This window comes from Bactrocera dorsalis, chromosome 4 (genome assembly GCF_023373825.1).
Source record: "Bactrocera dorsalis isolate Fly_Bdor chromosome 4, ASM2337382v1, whole genome shotgun sequence".
NCBI classification, from domain to species: domain Eukaryota; kingdom Metazoa; phylum Arthropoda; class Insecta; order Diptera; family Tephritidae; genus Bactrocera; species Bactrocera dorsalis.
In genome coordinates this window covers 15,250,624-15,272,426 of record NC_064306.1, presented here as the reverse complement: position 1 = coordinate 15,272,426, position 21,803 = coordinate 15,250,624, and the positions used below count along the sequence as shown (strand labels likewise).

At 34.9% G+C, this 21,803-nt stretch overlaps 2 protein-coding genes across 3 annotated transcripts in view; one reads left to right on the top strand and one right to left on the bottom strand.

Annotated features, from left to right (window-relative positions):
• Positions 1 to 21,803, bottom strand: part of LOC105233463 (flotillin-2) — a 351,794-nt gene that overhangs the window by 107,498 nt on the left and 222,493 nt on the right. The window lies entirely within an intron of this gene.
• On the top strand, positions 8,216 to 14,391 carry LOC105229646 (glucose dehydrogenase [FAD, quinone]). The gene is made up of 4 exons (XM_049455685.1): positions 8,216 to 8,431; positions 12,420 to 12,553; positions 12,632 to 13,310; positions 13,378 to 14,391. Exons 1-4 carry the CDS (start codon positions 8,278 to 8,280, stop codon positions 14,271 to 14,273), a joined length of 1,863 nt encoding a protein of 620 aa, XP_049311642.1. The 5' UTR covers positions 8,216 to 8,277; the 3' UTR covers positions 14,274 to 14,391.

Sequence of the window (21,803 nt, the reverse complement as noted above, 5' to 3'; positions counted from 1 at the left end):
AGAAGACCAGATGGAGAAGGATCTGGCTACGCTTGGGATCTCAAATTGGCACCAAGCAGCGAAAAAGAAGAAAGACTGGCGCGCTGTTGAAAACTCGGCTATAACCGCGTAGACACTGCTTACGTAGAAAATATTCGTTTGCCTACTGTAGACACATTCACACACCAAGTGCGATTTGATTGTGCTTGATAATCTTGCTACCAGTGCAGCTTGGCAAATTACTATAGACTGATTTATAGTCATTCGAAAATTATGCTATTGGTTTAAGATAGATTGAAGTTGAAACTAAATGAGCTTTCCTAAGGATTATTTAGTAAATAAACAAAATTGAGTAAGAGTTGGGTGAAGTGAAATCATTGAAATTAAGGATAAAATTCACACAGATAGACAATAGTTTTCCATTCAAAATGTAGTTGTTTATTTGGTAAAAATTCACTTGAAGTCGGTACATGGATGAAATGACTGAAATAACTGAAGGCTTTCCCAAATATCGAGTTTGGGCAGAGTTTCGAGGATTAGAAGAAGTGCAAGCAGGTCATGATATCGATTGTGGACTATTGACTTATGAAGGCGACAACATCAACGCAAAAGAATGAATAACTATTTTTCCAAAAGCGACACAATTGGTGTGTGATAAATTGGTGAAAAGTCACTTTCTACGATTAAGAGTGCTTAGATAATCCTTAAAAAAAGCCTGTAGAAGTATGGGAACCAGCAATCGCTGGCAATCAAACAAACCTCTTTGAGCTACTTGAGTTTGGAGTTGAATTAAATGATCTACGACTTCGCATGTCTAAAACTTCGCATATTTGTATTATAAAAATAATACGCGTATAGTAGGTTGTAATTAGTGCAAATATAGTGTGTAATTGAAGTAATATTTTTAAATTTTTTCTATACAATGTTCACATGTGTTGATTAAATTAGCACAGGAGTTATTTGAACAATTGCGGGCTTATCTTTAATCTAGCAGCCAGCTGTGCGGAAGGCAAAAACTGGTTTCTCAATTATAATTTTAATATACTAAATTAATTTGGCTATACGAAAATACATTAATGCTCCATATAATTGCTTTTGATTTATGCTAATCATGTTTGGCTTCGTGAACGAGCTATTTTAGCTGCAAAAAATATTGATATTCACCCTTTTAAACACAACGGTCATTGCCCGGCAATGAGAAATTGTTCAAATCGAATGACATTGTTACCGATCCTGACGAAGCAGTCAAACATTCTGTTGAATTTTTTGAAATCGCCGGCTTAACCTACGAATGCCACCACATAACTTGCGATTAAATATTGGCTCACCTATTGATTCTAAAAAATTGAGGATATTTCACATTAAAGAATAAGGAAATTGATTTAGTATTTGTGATTAAATAATGTGTTTAATATCCTAATAGCTTGAAATATCATGCAGAGCAACGTATAACTATACTCGTATATACTATATATATATTTTTTTTTGTAAACAGTGATAAGATTTAGTTCGTGAGATTGTATGAAATTTTCCATTAAGCCCTAGTATACCTGATGTCTTTATGAGTATTTAGATTAGATTAACCTAGGTTAGTAGTAGTACTACTGTTTTACTATACTTTTAAACTACACTGGTCTGCAAAGAAACCCTTCAACAAAAAATGGGCATAGGTACATACTTGTATGTTTGAACGGAGTTTACACTGAGATAAAATCCAAAACCTATGAACAAAGAGGTGCATTCTTTCGATATATGACTGATGTGGTTTTTAACTTAACGTTGAATAAAACAGAAAAAAGTAGCATGGCTTTAATAAAAATGATACTTTTCTCGGAAATGTAAAATCTAAAAACTGTCATGTAAACACTTCTCTCTGCTTTTAAAGATTGAAAAAGCTTAATATTAATTTTTTGGGCTCGCGCGTAAATTAAAAATGTCCATATAATGCAAATTAAAACAGTCTACAATGGGAAATGGTCAGCAGCAAAGCTTCTTAATTTTTGACGGTCGAAAAACTTGAGTAAAAATTATGATATCCTGATGAAACTTGGTGTTTTGGCACCACAAGTAGTTCGATACTGTAGATGGGTGTGGCACCACCCACACTTAAACAAAAACCCATACCTCGAGTCTTACTCGACCGATTTTACTGGATAGATTCTGAAATTCCTACATTACAGTGCGAAAATATGTAAAATAAGAACATAAAACAGGCCTCCTTCCCTGATTGAACAATTTTAAATTCCATCTGAATCTGTCACTTCCCAGTTTACAAATCGAGAATTAATCAATTATCAAGCTAAGAGTTTGCACAAATAGAGCCTTGAGGTGGGCCACCTTATGACCCAAAATTGTCCAAGTGGGATCAAAACCAGCCTCCAGATAACAAATATGTGGATCCTAGTTCCTATTGGGAACTCTTTATTGAAAGTATAGGTTAAGCTATAAGACATATTATAGAATTTCGGTGGGAATCTTTTTCTGATAGTATTATGCCTGTATGTCAAAAATTGGTTGAATCGGATCAATAATTCATTTATTTAATAAAAATATTTTTAAATTTTGTATGGACTTCACCCTATACATATATATATATCGGCAATTATGTAAGTTATCTTAATAAAATTGAATGATCGTGTTTTTCTAATAACCGGCGCAGTTTAATGCCTAAAATGGATACATTTTTCATAGCATACGTTTCCAATATATTCTATATAGTAATTTCCATGTTTCCAATATTTCCTTAACCTTTTCAGCCCCGAAGTTGCTTATAAGCAACTTCTATATATGTTTGACATCCTTTAAAAAGTCCTTTGGGGCTGAAAGGGTTAAACTGATGTTTTCGTAAAATTAAGTAGACAAGCTTTCTTGAAAATAATTTGGTTTAGCGTTTTATATGATTGGAATTAGTTTAGACCTTAGTCCATATTTCATATTCCTAAAATAATGAGTTTCAATCCTTTGTCCGACGTTTTTTGCATCAACCTAGTATAATAAATTTAGCCTCTTCGATTAAGTTTATGTAAGATATAACTTATTCAGGGTTGATTTTAATATAATGTTCGCTGACGGGAAGTAAAATATAGTCATAAAACTAATTGCGTCTACGAGCCTCGTTATAACTCAATTAAATACCAAATTTGATTGATATACCATTACGATTTTGTCGAATAATGAATGTTGAATTCTTTCACAACATTTTTTTATATAAAGTTTTGCCAACACCTGAAGGTATTTAGCCGGCTTTGATTCTTGCAAGCTGCAAGAGTAAAAAAAAAAGTGCGGTTTAAGTCGAAATTAGTCCTCCCCTTGCTTGTTTCCAATTTGTGTCATATAATGAGCTACTTCAGCTATATTTTCAACATTTACTTCGAAAATTAGTAGTCCACCTCTCCTCTTTACGGTTCCTACTTTTTTCTGGTGAATGCAGAATAAACCAAGTATCCCGCACTAATACAATATAATATATAATACATATTTTTTGTTTAAACACATGAATATGAATGTGAAAGTTATTGTATGAGATCAATAAAATGCAATTGATAAGCGCGTCAAAGTTCAGCGTGATTGCATAACTACGTCAATAACAAGCAAACGAAAAACTCAGTGTGAGGTGTGGGCTGACATATCACTTTAAATATTTCAAAATAATGTTTAATTATTTTTTATTATAATGACTTAATAAAATTAAGGTGAAAAAATTCTAATCTTAACTTATATTTATGGTCAGTCAGAGCCTTCTATAGAGTTTAAGAACTATAAGACGATGAGTGAGCTAGTTTAACAATATTATAATAGTTTGTTGGCGCCGATTATTGTTCCCAACAGGGTTGCGAATATTTATTTATTTTTAATTCCGACTTTGATTCGAAGTTCCAAATATATGGTAGTATAAAATTTTTGGGTATATTCATGTTTCTGGGTAAGCAGTTACAGTTTTAGGGCTATACTCAACTCCTACTCTTGGTTCCTCGCCGCGCACCATGGAAACGGAACTACTCCGACATATTCGGTTTATGGCTTCGCTGAAGTCAGCGTCTGTTCACCAGAGATGCGGCTGGGCCTCGGCCTTGAAGCAAGCGATTATCTTTATAAATGCATATAAAGCTCTATATTACTCGCCTCCTAGCGAGGTGGTGTGCTGGATTTGGAATTTGTCACGTAGAAAAAACCCTCAATAAAAAAGAAATAACAGCTTCGGATGAAAGACCTTATTTTGAAGGCGACCACAGCAAATGTAATAAGGGCTATGATTTAAGGGCATGTAACTGAATGTCCGTTCCCTAAATTGGGAAGGTGCCGAAGCTCTGCTGGTTAATGAACAAGGACGTAGACGAGTAGGCCTTTGTGACATTTATTCGTGATTCGTGGTGGGAGAAAGACTCAGTCGTCGAATCCTTGCATTCACTTCGGTGATGACCTGTGTAAAAATTGTGCTTGGCGATTTTAACACCAGGGTGGGCAAAGAAGACATTTTTGGTATAACAGTCGAAACACTCAGCCTCCATGGCGAAACCTCTTCGAATGGGTTGAGCTTGAAAGACTTCGTAGAAGCCCGATATATGGTTATAGTAGATTCCAGCACAAGAAAATTCATCAAGTTACTTGGTTGTCTCCGGATCGAAAAGTTCGAATCCATAACGATCATGTTGTGATAGACGCACGACATGTCTCTAATTAATTTTAATAAAAAGTTAAAATATAACTTAAAAGTGAATAAAAAGATATTTTTTCTTGATTTTGGTAGATCAGTTTGTATAGCAGTTGTTTGCATAATAGTGAATGTGAAAGTTTCTTCGAATATTGTGGCATATCCTGAGAAATATACCAAACTCCGCGAAGATTCCCTGTCATATAAAAAGTTTTGTATACAATGACTCGCCTTTAATCGGATAGTTTGTATGACAGCTATATACTATAGTTGTCCAATATCGTGGTCACAAATGAGCAACATTTTAAGAAAAAAATGACGTATGCAAAATTTCAGGTCAACATCTCAATAACCGAGGAACTAACTCGCGTCTACTCAGCTCGTCACTATGATTATTGATTTAATTAATTTCTAAATCCAGTAGTTCGGTATGGTATGGTTTAGGCAAATAGCAGAAAGCATCGGATTTTCGGTTCATAACTGGTGCCAGTTCAATACATTTTCGATCAATATGTTGACTAACTGTATTCCAAATGGAAAAGTACAGAAATATTAAGTATGCGACCGGTTAATCAGGTATACAAATGATAACAAATCGCTCGTGCAACAACATGTATGTACTACGTATTAATATGAATTATATGTATGTATGTGTGTACATATGTAAGCTTGTAGAGTAATACCCACCACGTATTATGTATGATATATATGTACGTAGATAAAATGCATTTGTACGTACAAGTGTATGTATGTATTGTATGTCAACATGTTTTAATTTTAGATTAGAATTTCGCATAACGATCAGCAAATATTATTATTTTCTTCTATCACCCTCTGTCTCCCCCTTATCGCTGTATGTGGAATAATTCAAAATTATATCGATCTTATTGAGATAGCGCCGCTTATGATCGCTTAGCATGAATTAACTATCATTTTCATATACGCATGTAGACATATGTTTCCGTAGATAAGCAATATCATTCATTCCCCACAGGAAAAAATTGGAAAAAAGAAAACGAGTGTCTTCATACTTCAAAAAAACCTCATATTTTTATATTCGAGAAGGAAATCATAATATTAATTAACAAATATCCGTTGTTGGATATTACCACGAGTTGAAAGTAAGCTCGAGAGCTTTACTGACAATCGTTGAGCGGCGAAGCATTTAGAGAGTTTTAGGCCGTAATGGAGAGAACCTTATGTTTCCAAAAAGGTAAATTAATTTAATAAAAATTTATTTATTATAAACAACAATGTGCTAATTAGTTGAACTACTAACCATGGATATGCTACTACCTATGGAACCAATCTGTTGAAAAATGGAGAGTAGTCAAAAAGTCGAGCAAGTCTAAATTTTTTGTAGCCTATAAGATATCTCATGATAGTCGTAAAATTGATTTTCGATTGGAATCTGTCATAACTAGTTTGAAGCGTAGTTGTAGTTCTATTTGAACTTTCGGCAGTTATTTCTCCTCAAACGAGAAATCCTCTCTTCCAAAACAACGAATTTGGGAACGATTTCAGTATTAATATATATGAGAAAGCATCAATCTGTTGGTTTGCTGGAAAAAAAGTTGAAATTAAAGGGTTTCTGGACAATATTTTATAGGCAAAAACTATACTTCCTGTACTTATGTACTTCAACAGAAGCGGTTCAGCGAAGAGGCAATAGAGTGAGGGAATATTAATCTCGGTGGTATCACAATGGGTCACCTCTAGCTACCTACCTACATAAGTTTATATCACTTGGCATTTTTTTAAACACTCCTTTCAATGCTTTTAAATTCGAAGAAGATCGCATTATCATGAAAAAATTCAAAACTGAGTAACTTCTTTGTTTTAAACATTTAAAAGGTACTGGTAACAATAAAAAAATATAAAAAATTTTCTCCAACTTTTATTCGATAACAGCTCAATTTAAAAGCCTACATATAATTTTTTTTTAACCGAAGTAGCTGTGGTGCCAATATCATGTGGGTGATTACTTCTTTCCCCCTTCATAATAACTTAAACAAATATAAATATTAAAACATTTCATGATTCCTACAGGAATGCATACATGCATACATACTATATATGAAAAATGAAAACAAAAGTTGCCCATGAGCACCACTTATCAGCACTCGTACTATCAAATGTGTGCTCGTAAATGTTTACCTGAGATGTCAAGTGTAAAATCATAACATAAATACATACTTATATATGTACATGTATGCAATAATGTCTATAATAGGTGTATCTATACATGCTTGAGAGCGCATTATCAAACACTCGTGGTACTACAGCTACCGGTGTGGTAAAGCAACAGAGCATTTAATCACTTAATAGTTCTCACTTTTGAGAACAAAAAATTCAAAACAAAAGTTAGCATGTACTACATGGATGCGCTGACGTTGCTTAGCGATAGAGGGGTGTGTACTATTTATAACAAGTAAGAAAGGGCTACGTTCGGATGGAACGAAACATTTTATACTCTTGCAACTTGCAAGAATTAAAGCATAGAAATACCTTAAGATGTATATAAAACGTCACACAGAGGATCGGAACCTAAGAAATTTTATATATATGTACATACTTGTATACTCTATATAACCCATACACTGGTCGACAAATTCGGCATAAGATTTCTTACAACAACGAAAGTACCTCACATACAATATGGTAGAGGTCATAAGCGGGTTGGGTCAAGTTTTCTCTCAAATCTATGTATTTTAGGCACAAAGATAAACTGTCATGATTAAAACACGCTCTCCCAATTTCATTAAGATAATTCGAATGTTGCCTGATATATCGCATAAAGTCACCTGGAAGTTCAAAAACTTTATATTATGGACGCTCAGGGAAATATTGGCCCGATTGGACCAATTTTTAACATGCAGACATAGCATTGTTAGAGAAGGATTATCCCTGAATTTATATTCTATATTTCACACATTGACCGATATTTTCGGTCAAAACTTAAATATAGATACTGGGGTCCACATATTCGGAATCTAGGGTCTTGAACAGTTTTGGTTGGATTTGGAAAATGTTTGGTCAAAAGGTGCTATACTTTAAGGGAATTATTACTGTCAAATTTTATTTCTGTTATATTAATAACTTATTGATTTGTGTACTGGAAAGTGAATAAATCAAATGGAATTTTAAATTGTGTTATATGGCAAGTAGGCGTGGTCACGCCCATCTTATAAAATTTTTTACCCACAGGTGCCCTTGCTACTGTGATGCCCTATGCCGAATTAAAATTTTATATCTTAATTTAGTTCTTAGTTATGACACCTTATAGGTTTTCGGTTAATGGTGATTTGTGGGCGTGGCAGTGGTCCGATTACGCCCATCTACGAACTCGACAGACAGATAGTCAACTTTTCTCGTCATTCTGATCATTTATGTATATATTTATAACCCTATATCTATCTCGCTTAGTTTTAGGTGATAAATACAACCGTTAGGTGAACAAAACGATAATACTCTGTAGTAACTGGTTGCAAGTGTATAAAAATGCAAATTTTTCATTTAGCTATTTCATCGTTATGTACTTCACGCGGCATCCTAAACGCCTAATGCAAAAAATACTGCGACTTAAGTCCGCCACCTTCTAACAGTTAGTCGCAAAACAGCCGGGTTAGTGGTCACACGGTTTAGCAATGGAGTTCCTGAGCACAGAATGTGCTGCGCGGTCGGCAGGACCTGCGAATACCCTAATGACTTTGCTGTTACAAACTTTGATAGCGAAATTTTGTGGATTAAGTGATCACAATCGATGGCCAGAGGATTATGGCGCGCGCATTGAGAGAGAAGGTGAGTAGCTGCTTTAAAAACTGAATATTTCGGTCAGGTAAAGTTTGAAAAAGTGCACAAATAGCTTAAAGGAGTTGAAGAGTGGTACGAGTAGAGCACTTGTGAGAACAAAAAAATTCGCAAACTTGTGCGACGAAAAGGAGAACCGGTTGTTAGTGTAACACATGAACTCATAATTACTGAAAAGTTCGCAAATATCCTTGAGATTTTAGGGAAGACATTTACAACGCTTCGTGTAAATACTTGTGATCAAGCAAATGTTATAAGAACATAAACATGAATAAAATTGGTTTAGATGCTACGAAATTGTGAAGGCATGGTCAAAAGCTTTCATTTTGAGTTAATTGAAGTGACTAAGTTCTGTATTAGATTCCCCCCAAAGCAGAAGATAGAGATCACTTAGAGGCCTTAAGTAGAAAGCACACTATTAATAAAAAGACAGAAAGAAAGAAATTTGTACCAAATTATTTGATTTCGAAAAAAAGAAAAGCTGGTGGAAATGGAGAGCCTAAAAAAGGCATTTTTCCACTAAAGCAAATAAGTAAAAACCACTTAAGAGTAAAGTTAATGGATTCAGAGCTAATATTAGAGATACATTATAAATAGTTTCGACGAAAGAGAAAAACAAAACAATTCTAGCTACGAATAGTTCGGCTAAAATTGTGCTACAAATTTGGTATTAAATAGTTTGGAGTAGAAAAGCCTATAAAGAAACCAACAAAAAAATGAGCATTAAAAAATTCTATGAATAAGAATTTCTGAAAACGTAAACGAATTAATTCGCACAAAAGTAACTTCTCCGAAAGCCTTTAGGAATACATACTGTACTGATGTACTTAGTCTTCAATATGAGATCTTGTAACGTCAAAGTTTATCGGTTTTTATACCCTGTTCAGGGTATGATCCACAAGTAAACGTCGGGGATCCTGTAAAAGCGAGCTGAGGCAATTTAGCTATATTGTTTGTCTGAACGGTCGAAATCAAGTGCTTTATTTCTAAAGGGTATTATACTTGCTTCTTTCTTGTTTTAGTAAATATAAATATACCAACTAACTACTTTTCTTATAAAAACTTTCTTTAAATGTGTTTGCATTATGGCACGTAGTTTGCTAATATATTGCAAAAAAATGCGTCATTACGGCTTGTTTTTCAATACTTTCCATTGTAAATATTCTCCTATGAGGAAACGCAATATACTTATTTGCATATTAATTTATTTATACTTGTATATAATGCATAGTTATATATGCTCAACTATGTGTGATAATATTGACAGCTTGTAATCAATGCCAGCAAAGTAAGCCCAGCTATAAATCGCATACAGTGTGCAAGATAAGTCAGTGGGCGAAAGGCTTTACGCAAAACATTGGCAGATTAAAAAGGATGGAGAAATTGTTGTAGGTGCGAATATTCAATATACATACAAATATGTTGAAAGTAGTTATCAATAAATAACAGAGAAGGGTAGGGCTTTTTTTACATTTTCTAAGAAAAATTTCTTTAATAACAGAGAAGGGTAGGGCTTTTTTTACATTTTCTAAGAAAAATTTCTTTTTTCTGAAAAAAATATTTACATTTTTTAGAGATTTCAACGAACATAAATCTGGTCATTTTAAAAATTTCTTTTATTTTCAATATTAAGTCAAAAGAAGGGCAATAAATAAATTACCTTATCTAAAACAAATGTAGAAGGGATAAGCTCGGGTGCAACCGAACATTTTATACTCTTGCAACTTGCAAGAATTAAAATTTCAGTTATATATACATATACACACAATGACCGACATTTTCAATCAAAAGTCAACTGTAGGTACCGGGGTCTTAAGATTCAGTACCTAGGGACTTAAACAGTTTTTTATTGAATTTAAACTGTTTTTGGTCAAAGGTGGCACACACTAAAGACATTATTCGTGCAAAGTTGTATCCTGTTATAATAATTGCTTATTGATTTGTGTACTGGAAACAGAACGAATCTAGTGGAATTTAAAATTATGCTATATGGGAAGTAGGCGTGGTTGTTGTCCGATGTCGTCGATTTTCACGTGATATAAGAATGTAAGAAGAATGCCACGTACTAAATTTTGTCGAAATCGGTTGGTCGGGTCGAGAGATATGGGATTTCACTAAAAAGTCCAATTTTCACACCGGCTGTCATAAAACTCTCTCATACCATTTCGGTGGTAAAATTTAGTGTCTCTGGCGTATTTAGTTATTGATTTATCACTTTTTTGAGCATGCCTATGAATAACGCGTCGGAGGCCGCAGTTCTTCCTATAGCACTTCGAATTTAACAGCGATCGGACGCGTTTATTATCCGAGCTCTCCAACGGGAAATATTTAAACGGAACACATGAAGTATATGCGTACAATTTCAAACTGATTCTTCCTCAAAAATAATACAATTGCTAAATATTTGGAATCGTAGAAAAGAACTGCAACCAAATACACAGTGCAATGGATTATAACTGGCTCAGTGAATATTATACCACATGCATTTCAAAAGACTGATGTCTTAACCTAACCAGCCAACATTTTCGTCTTGCCACGCTTGAAGACCGGTTCATCATACGCAGTCCACTATAATGCCTGCCAATTGGACTACAGTGTGAAATGATGGAGCCGTGTTTCTATTGTCACACACCGATGGAAAAATTCGGTTTAATTAGTATTATTAAAGAGCACTCAAACACTTCTCAGAATCAGTTATTCGTTGTTTTTGTTTGATTATGAACTTGCGAGACGCCCACTTTGCATAGAGCTTTTGCCTCTTTAGGGCGTCATTGTCCTCGGTGCTCATTTTGCCTGTTTCCAACTTAGCAAATCTCCTTTCAGCGGCAGATTTCCCTAAGCTTAGATTCAACAGTATTTACCCTCAAAAAGCAATGCTTTATTAACACACGAAATGCTTTATGATCCATTTTTTTTGTAAACTAACGCAAGTTGCTTCACAAAAATGCTATGTCTCATTAACTAATAGTTATAATCCAACTAATAGAAATCATATAGATGGTAGTAGTAGTATTATCTATGTGTCAGCCACAGTAAAGCGTGGACGGGTTCTCTAGTAAATTTATAATAATAAGTGATGAAGAATAAATACTTGAAAGTATTATAATAGCAAATGTATCTGCAAAGATGAAATGACTTGTGTGCTTTTTTCCATCATTCATTACCAACAAGACAGTTTACAATTTGGAAATTAGTCAGATGTATGGACCCATCTCCATATACGGAACCAACTCTCTCTGAAAAACAATCCACTATATGAATATTGAACACAATTATGGATTTTTATAGAATTTTTATATAATTTTTGCTCACTCTCAAGTTATTCTGTTATGGGTACAATCTAAGAATTGTGCCTATGATACTGAATGAAGATAAGACTATATTATTTAAAAATACTTTTCCATAACAAATCAGATTGAGATTTTATCAGACTATGATGAATTTCAGCAATATTGATAATACAAATTCTTGAAATTTTAGACTAATGATAGTCTAAAGACGTCTAGGTGTGTAAAGACATCTAGGAGACTTTAGACTATCATACCTTACTTACTTTCTTCTTCAAATTCTTTTAAGATTTAGTGCTGAACGACATGTGGGGTATCCCGAACCCCGAGAAGGAGATATTTGTATTTATGTTGATTCGGACTCTCCAACAAAATAATAAGTATTTACATATAAATATGTGGCCTACTTTGTTTGAATGGTTGCAATTTTTATTTGCAATGTTATGTACACCTTGTATAGATAAGAAAGTAGAAGCAATCTTACTTTTTATACTAACTAAAATCTTAATTAGCTGAGATAAAGACCGACAATAGTTGCACAAGTAAACAGCAAAATAATTTATTATTGAAAATACTGTAACAAAAACAAATGATAACCTCTGCGCTGAACTTGAAAGTCATTTAAGACATAAGCTCAATGAAATACCTGTGAACTTTCGACTACTTATTACAGTATACGCCCTTCATTGCAGGTCTTGATGATTATGACTTCATTGTGGTGGGCTCTGGCTCCGCAGGCGCGGTTGTTGCCGGCAGACTTAGTGAAAACCCTAACTGGAAGGTGCTTTTGCTAGAGGCGGGTGGCGATCCTCCCATTGAAACGGAGGTAATTTGCAATGTTAATATTAAAATGGTCTCAACCCCGGCTTACATAGATATTATACTTATTTGTTTTTGATTACAGTTTGTTGGCTGGCATATTACCACGCAGTTCACGAACTGGGATTGGCAGTATCATGCGGAACCGAATGGCAAGTCCTGCATGGCGATGGAGGGCGGCAAATGTCATTGGCCGCGTGGAAAGATGCTTGGCGGCACGAACGGCATGAATGCGATGATTTATGCGCGAGGCACACGCGCTGATTTCGACGACTGGCGCAATCGTGGCAATCCAACTTGGGGCTATGATGATGTGTTGCCATATTTCAGTAAAGCGGAAGACTTACGTTCAACCAGCGCTGACTTCAAAGAGGGTGATTTCGGTAAAGGTGGACCCATGGGCTTGAACCGTTATGTGTCGGACAACGAGTTCCGTAGTACGATACGTGATGGCATGGCGGAAATGGGTTACGGCAGTGCGCCGGCTTTTACCGAGGGCTCTTGGGTGGGTCAGATTGATATTTTGGGCACACAAGATGGCGGACGTCGCATAACGACGGCACATTCACATTTACCGAAAGATCGTAAAAATCTACATGTCGTGCGGTATGCGCATGTTAAACGCGTCAACTTTGATGAACATTTGCGTGCAACCGGCGTAACTTTTGTCCTAAACGGAACGACAGAGCATGTCGCAAAGGCTAAGAAGGAAGTGGTGCTGTCTGCTGGCTCGATCGGCACACCACAAATACTAATGCTTTCAGGTAAATCCTAAAATATAATAACGGCAGCAAATTGGAAGTATAAAAACTTCATTGGTATTTCTTACAGGTGTTGGACCCGAAGAGCACTTGAAGAAATTAGGCATACGGGTACTTTTGGATCTGCCGGTAGGTCAAAATCTTAAGGATCACGCCAGTTTGCCGGTAGTTTTCCAAATTGACAAGTCCGTTGCACGCAAGCCAACTGATGAAGAGCTCGTCGACGCCATGTACAATTTATTGATGGGGCGTTACAGCAAGCTGCTGCATCATGAAGCCACAGCGCTGACCGGTTTCATTAACACTACTTCATTGCATGGTCCCAACCCAGATATTCAAACCACAAACTTCTTCAGTTTAATGCAAAGTCCGGAACTTAAAGGTTATGTAGCTGCGACAGGATTCAATGAGCGCGTAGCGAAGTCTATACTTGCAGCTAATGAATTCACCAACACCTACATCACATATTTGTTGCACTTGAAACCTTACTCAGTGGGTCATCTGGAACTGCGCAGTGCCGACTACTTGGACAAACCGAAAATCTATCCAAATTACATGTCCGATGAGCGCGACGTCCATACATATATACGCGCATTGAACATCTACTCCAAACTACCAGAGACGGAAGCTTTCAAGAAGCGCGAAGCTGCGCTACATAAAATCGATTTGGATGCTTGCAACAATTTCGTCTACCAATCGGATGAATATTGGCGTTGCTATATTAATCACATGACCACAACAGTCTACCATCCCGTGGGCACGGCAAAAATGGGTGCTGAGGGAGATGCCACAGCGGTGGTGGACTGGCGCCTCCGTGTGCATGGTGCTAAGGGTTTGCGCGTGGTCGACGCCAGTATTATGCCAGACATCGTGGCCGCTAATACGAATGCGGCTATAATTATGATTGGCGAGAAGGGTGCCGACATGATCAAAGAAGACTGGACAGAAAAACACACTGAGTTGTAATGAGTCCTAATGGTGCGGATTAGTATATTTCTTATCTGTTAAGAATGTTTTGTTTATGTTTGTTTGTATATGTAAATATTTTTGTTAAATAAAGTAATTCTTATATAAATAAAAAAAAGCTGTTTCTGTACTTAAGAAAAAACATTTCAAGTTACCTGCATCATTAAGATTAATGACATGCTTTTAATAATTGCAGTTTAAAGTCAGTTGATGTTGGTCCGATAAGGAATTTTTTTCACAAACAAGTTTCAAAAATCCCCTTTTTTAGAGATATACTTTTATTTGAACCGGTAATGACGTTTTATACAACACTCGAATTTCTGCCACTTATCGACACACTTATTGGCTTTTATATTTATGTTTCTATGAACTGATAATATGAAACACGGGTGGCATAAACTGATAGCACATTCTAAAGATCTCAAAGCGCTAATATAATATAATAATGAAAGAAGGTGATAAAATAAGCAGAGAAATGGAAGAAAGGAAAATATCTAAACGTTCTTGATATTGCGGTTTCAGTACGTAAAACACTGAAATGCTTATATTATTTTAGGGATTGTGTTCCCAGCACTATCGACATACGAATTTTATTTTAGTTAAGGACAACGTCCAGCTTGGACGTAGAACCTTAAGCTCTTATAATAAAAATATTTAAAATGTTAATGTTTGATGATTGAAGAATTTTGCTTTTAATCCCAAAAGGGATAAGAAAATATCAAAGTTCAAAACATTATCAGTGACCAAAATACTTTACTGCCCACACAAAATAGTAAAAGAAAATAAATATTTAATAAAGGAAAATAAAGTTTTATATCGACTTTAGCTGCTGTGCCATAGATTAATATGTATCATTATACATATATATGTAAGTTATATACACAGTATGATAAATATCTACTTAAGAACAAAGTAAGGGACTGGAAGTTGTATATACTCAAACCTGCCGAGACGATAGCAGCAGGTTCTATTCGAAACTTAATGGGTTATGGTTATATGGGTTTCACGACATAAAAAAATTATTATTTTTCTATTGAAAATTTATGCAATCGAGTTCAGTTTTATAGTCACTTAACACTTTACATACATTTTTCTCCAAACTGTGTTTTCAAGTCGGTTGTCAAGATTTCTGGCGAATTATTCAAACGATCTAAATGAAATTTCGAGATAATTAATTAATTTACAAGGTCTTGAACGAAGTGTTGATTGTTCCATTACAACTATCGAGTTTGCCAATAGGGATGATATGATTTCTAAGTGTCGCTTCGGCCATTTTTACTTGACAATAAGACAAATAACTGCTCGAAGTAATAAAAATATTGCTGCCGTTTAGGCAAGTGTTGAGCAATGCGACTGTCTCAAACCACAACCTTCTGGTTTTTGAGAAGGGACTTGGGCTTGCATCCATATAAATTGTTCTCACTCAAGAACTGAGTAATTGACACCGTAAACGTCGTGAATTAGCTGATTTTGCTTTGGAGTAACTTGAAAATGAAAACGATTTTTTTTTTAAGAAAATTATCTTCTCCGATGAGGCTCACTCTCATCTGAGTGGTGCGGTAAATAAACAAAATTGTCGATTCTGGTGGGAAGAAAATCCACAAATTATTCATGAACAATAATTACATGCACCTAAATTCATAGTTTGATGTGGCATTTGGACTGGTGGAATCATCGATGCGTACTCTTTCCAAATAAAGCAGTTGACAATGGAAAACGAAAGAGTATAGAGCGTTGATAACCAATTTTTTATAGCCGCAATTGGAAGAAGTTTATCTTGACACCATTTGGTTCCAACAAGATGGAGCTCCAACCGAATCATTATGAGAAAAGTTTGGAGATTCGATTATTTCTAGAAATTGCGACATTGAATGGCCTCCACGAAATTGTGAGTTAACACCATTAGACTACTTCTTGTGGGGTTATTTGATGCCATTGGTCTTTAGAAATAAACTAGACTTTATTCAAGCTTTAGAAGTCAATAACGTGCTATTAAATAAAAAAAAAACATTTAAATTTTCTTAATATTATAATAGGTGTGTGTTTTGTTTTTGTTTTTGAAAGATACGAGTATAATATCACTCTTAATGGAAAACTTGATATTTAGAAAAATGTCCGCCAAAAAGACAGTTTTCACTTATTTATTTTATCCTTCGTCCAATACCTAGCTTGTGGTTTTAGTTAAAATATAATAAAAAAAAATTAAATAAATGTATGTATTTTTGCTTTTAATTCAAATGATGCTGTAGGAAGTTCTATTGCCAAGACGGAGCCACCGTTTTCTGGAGGAAGGACTGCCGCAAGTGACGTCGTAATGGTCGAGTTTTGAATATTCTCCTATGAAAATTTCACAATCTTTATATATATAAATCTTCTGACTGTGTGTTTGCATTTGAACTGCTCCTAAACGGATGGACCGATTTTGATGAAATTTTGTGTGTATGTTCAAGGAGATTCGTGAATGGTTTAGATTTACAATTTAGTCCACTGGAAAATGTTTTTTAAATAATTTTTTCATTTTAATCAATTGTTAATTTTGGAATGTTTGACCGATAGATGGCGCTACCATCGCAGTATCCAATATTCAAACCTTAAAATCTATGGGTAGCTATAACATTTTTTTCATACCTGCTAACTATTGGAGGGGGTATCTTGACAGGCAATTTAAAATTGCAAAAGGTCTGGCATAAAAAAATAGCGGCATTACTGAAGTGTTGATAAAAAATTTGAGATATACAGAAATTTTTTCGAAGCATTGCACAGAGCAATACAATATTTAAACGGGATCAACTGATCCTTCCTGAAAAATAGTAAAATTGCTAAATATTGGGAATGGTAGAATAGAACTGCAATCAAATACACAATGCAATGAATTAAAACTGGCTCATTTATCATTCGATGAATAATATACCACGGGCATCCCAAAAGACTGATGCCATAATCTTGCCAGCCGATTTTTTTGTCTTTCCACGCTTGAGAACCGTTTCTTAATATGCAGTCCACCAGGCTGACAATCGGCTGGACTCGATTGATTTCACTGATGCACAGCCCAAATTCAATAGTATTTTTACCCCAAAAACCAATTCTTTCTTAACGCACGAAATGCTTTTTGATTCATTTTTGTTGCTTCATCAAAAATGCGATTATTCCTTAACTAATACTTATAATCTAACTAATAGAAATCATATAGATGGTATTAGTAGTACTACCTATGTATCAGCCACAGTAAAACGTAGGCGGGTCCTCTAGTAGTCTTTGTAAAATATGAGTGCTTAGAAAAATAAACAGTTTGAATAAAATATTTAAACTTTTATATGAAACAAAAATTATAGAAAATAAGCTGATTTTTGCTCGATGAAACTCATAAACCCTGAATAAGTACATTTACAAATTTTCAACCAATGTTACGAAATATATTTTGATGAAAATGTTCATGCAAGTGTAAAATGCACCTAAGCGAATATGCAGTTAAGTGGAATACACATATATACTATAATATACATATACATATGTACATATGTAATCTGAGTACAAGTGATTTCGTTACAAATTTGAACAGCTACCGAAGAGGTTTTAACTTGTTTAAACTTGATTTATCACTTGCTTTAACTAAAGCAAATTTACTGATTTTTGTTCATAATTTAATTTGTATACGCAAATGTCGATTATTTCATTCAAATTACAACCCCATTCAAGTGCTCAACATGTTATAGTTTGAAAGCCAACGAATTAAAAACAAAAATGGTTTGCGCCTGAGCTATTAGTACAGCTTTTAACAAATGATACATGGGCTCTCAAAATATATAGCTGAGCTTTATATTTGGTTAGCAAGCTTATGTACATTATAAATATAATAACAGTAACGAGTGTTGTTTAAAAAAAATTACAATATTAGAGTACATTTAAATTAAAAATTAACGAAAATATAAAATTCTAATACTAAAATCAAAGGTTAAGCATTGTGTTTTTCTCCGGCCCTGGAGTTCTCGAAGCGGCCCGTTTTTCGTATTAAACTTGGCCGGCTGCTGTCTTCAAGCACACAACGCTGGCAAATACCGATATCCAAAATACCCAATTCACTTCGTTGTCTTTCTATTAGAAGGTGGTCTGACATTATCGATGTTGTCAAGCCCTTTGCGAAAATTCTTTCCGGATTGACACACACTTTGAAATAAGTTAAAAAAACTCAACCTTCGTTCAAAAAACCTTAAGTCACTCAATAAAAAAAAAACTTGGTTCTTCAATGCCACCATAAAAGTTAAAAATATAGAAGGCCTTCTTGCAATTTCTGCGTGGCCAGTGCAATTTATAATGAATGCAAACTTGTTGTAGAGAGTTTAGAGATTGTCGAGGCGATGTTATCATCATCAAGAAAAAAGCGGAAAGGACCTACATGAAGAAGTGGAATGAACCATTTTCCATTAATTCACGGGTTTTTCAATAGAGGTGCTACAAAAGTAGAGTGATAGGGACAGCAAACGACGCCATATTTTTCCCGCTCTTTTGATATTCAGTAAGGTTTACCATTTCATCAATGGAAAGATAAATACTCATGGAAAGATATACAAGGTGCCTTCCAAAGTAAACAGCACTTAAAACAAAAAAAAAAAACAAAACAAATATTTTTTTCGGCAAAATCAATTTATTTTATTCAAAATAGTCTCCTTCTGCTTCAATACAGCTTTTTGCACGGTCCAAAAGCATGGCGAACAAGCGTTTAGCTCGTTGGCCGGTATGGCCGCCAGTATACCAGTGCAAGCCTTTTGAATGGCCTCTACGTCTGCATAACGCTTTCCTTTCATGGGCAAATCCATTTTTCCGAAAAGGAAGAAGTCGCACGGTGCCATATCAGGTGAATACGGTGAGTGGTTAATGGTTAAAATGTGATTTTTGGTCAAATAATCGGTCACAATGATGTCCTTCGAACGTTGGATTCAGAGCAATTTTTGGTCGTCAGTCAATTTGTGCGGAACAAACCGTGTATACACCTTTCGTAAGCCCAAATGTTCGGTCAAAATGCGATAAATCGAAGTTTTGGACATGTTCAATTCCATTTCTATGAATTTCACTGATAATTTCGGCTGATTTTTGATGAATTCACGCACAGTTTCGATGAAATTTCCGGTAATCACGGATTTTCATTGGCCCAAAAAATGATCGTCATTTCCTCACAACCACTTTGAAAACGTTGAAAACACTCTGTTACGGGATAGGCAATCATCGCCATAAACTTGTTTCATCAATTGAAACGTTTCCTTAAAAGTTTTATCAATTTTAAAACAAAATTTAATGTTGGCTCTTTGTTCGAAGCTCATGATACCGATAACACAAACATACTGACACTTAAAACGCAATAACTTCATTCATTCATTCGATGAAAGGTCTTGAAATTCTTACTGGACAATCGCTAAAGATACCAGATTCTAACACACATGTCGACATATAGAAGTCGCCACCAGGGGGCGCTAGATTTAAAAAGTCCTGTTTACTTTGGAACGCACCTTGTACGATCCAACAACGAGTTGAAATTATTAAAATTAACTACCGAAATTCGAAGACAGTGACCTCAACTTCAAGAGCAGTTTTTTCAATAAAAACGCTACAAAGTTTGTTTTTAAATAAAACAAAAACGGTTTGAACTTTTGGTGAAGAGTGATCTGTTTTCAGTTTTTCTAAAAGAAACAGGCGTAAATCCACCATTCATCACCTTTTTTGATGTCACAGACGTCTTTAGAAACATCGCTATCGTATATCGTTAATATTTCTCTCGCCCAATCGACACGAGCATTTTTTTCAGCAATTTTTTTTTATAGTTGTCTCAATCTCACGATCGCTCATAAGACGTGGTGATGAATATGGCTTATTAGGGTATGGAGGATAATGCAAATAAATCGGTTTAGATCGGCCACAACTTAATCAACTGACACAGATCCGTCAATTCATTGAAGTCACTACTTTGAAACAACTGAAATTGGTAGAAAAGTTCACAAGTCCTGGAATATCACAGCTGCATAGGGCGAATTAGCAAATTGCTTTTGGAGGAGTGTTATTGGATGACTAAATTTCCTGAAATTCACTAAAGAACTCTTAGCAAAGAGAGCATACGAAATTGGACTAGTAAACGAAAATGAGCGATCTAGTTAATTACTAAACAACTAACGATCTAGTTAATCACTAAACAACTAACGATCCGATTATTAAAGTACTATTCAAAAGTTGCTCTTAAAGTGGGGCTGATAGTGGCCTGGCACCTCATTGATTTGATATATTAATGTTGATATTTAATGTCGAATAAATAAATCTTATAAAACCAAACTTAGACTTATTATTTAAAAATGATACAACTCAATATATAATATAATAAATACAATTCTTAAGATTCATATAATTTTGCAGACAATTAATTAATAAAATTGGCGATATTGGTTGAATACTGCTCCTATTTTGAGACATGAAAAAAAAAAACAATTAGTAAATCTAATTTTAAAGTCGAATGTAAATCTGTTTAACATTCGAGTGTCATTCATTATCACGTGTCCGCCAACCCGCATACTCGCATGCGCAATAGCGAAATAATTTGGACACTTTCACTATTACCAAATTTCGGGCGCTTCAAGTGCAAATTCGAACAAACTATGCACATAAATTTGAAATATAATTGTCTAAGAGTATTTGTTGTTGTTTACATTGCTGACATAAAGACCAAATACACAAACAACAATAATCAAGAGTAGAGAAATTGTATTAACAAATAAACTAACAGGAAGAAAGAGCGGAAAACTAACAAGTGAAGAAAATCAATTCGGCAATTCAAGCAACAAAACGACACCGATGATAGCAAAGCCGCAGAAGCCGGCATTTCGTTAAGTACACACATTGTAATTGCTGTTGATTTGCGCTTGCGCACCCTTTGTTTGCCAAATGTGTTTTCAATTACACGCATTAGCATTCACAAATGAAATTGGGTGGCTCAGTTGGAGATCATATAATGCGTTGATCACCGTTTAGGCAGCACGAATTTATCTCTTAGATCTATAAAATATATATAATAAAAAAATTTATAGTTGTTAGCGATGCTTGCAGTGTTGATTCCGCAAAATTTTCATAACCGAGTACATAAAGTACTTGAACTCTTGCGAAAAGGGAGAGAAAAGGGTTACGAAACGGGAAATTAAATAAATGTTTTCCTTATTGCTTTTTACAACTCACATATGCGAAACGCAGATCAGTAGATAATGATGCACTCTATACCATACATTAGTATCGAATAGGCTCTTGAATATAAGAACTCCCTTTTTGAGTTTTCCTGGACATTTCTGGAGCATTCAATAATATTTCTACAGCATCTATTCTAAAAAGTATCGAGCCTGTAGGTGTTGATGCTCCTATACAACATTAAATCAGAAGCCATTTGATCTCTAGAAGGATAAAAGCAAAATGGAACGACGCTAGAACGAGCAAGGAAGCTTGTAGAGGCACCCCTCAGGATGGTGTGCTATTTTCACTCCTATGGACATTAGTGGTGAATAA

Excerpts from the sequence above, each read along its gene's own strand:
- LOC105229646 (XM_049455685.1), top strand. The coding sequence starts at position 8,278 with ATGGAGTTCCTGAGCACAGAATGTGCTGCGCGGTCGGCAGGACCTGCG. Across the intron at positions 12,554-12,631 it reads ATCCTCCCATTGAAACGGAG|TTTGTTGGCTGGCATATTAC; the intron begins GTAATTTGCAAT and ends TTTTGATTACAG. Across the intron at positions 13,311-13,377 it reads ACAAATACTAATGCTTTCAG|GTGTTGGACCCGAAGAGCAC; the intron begins GTAAATCCTAAA and ends TATTTCTTACAG.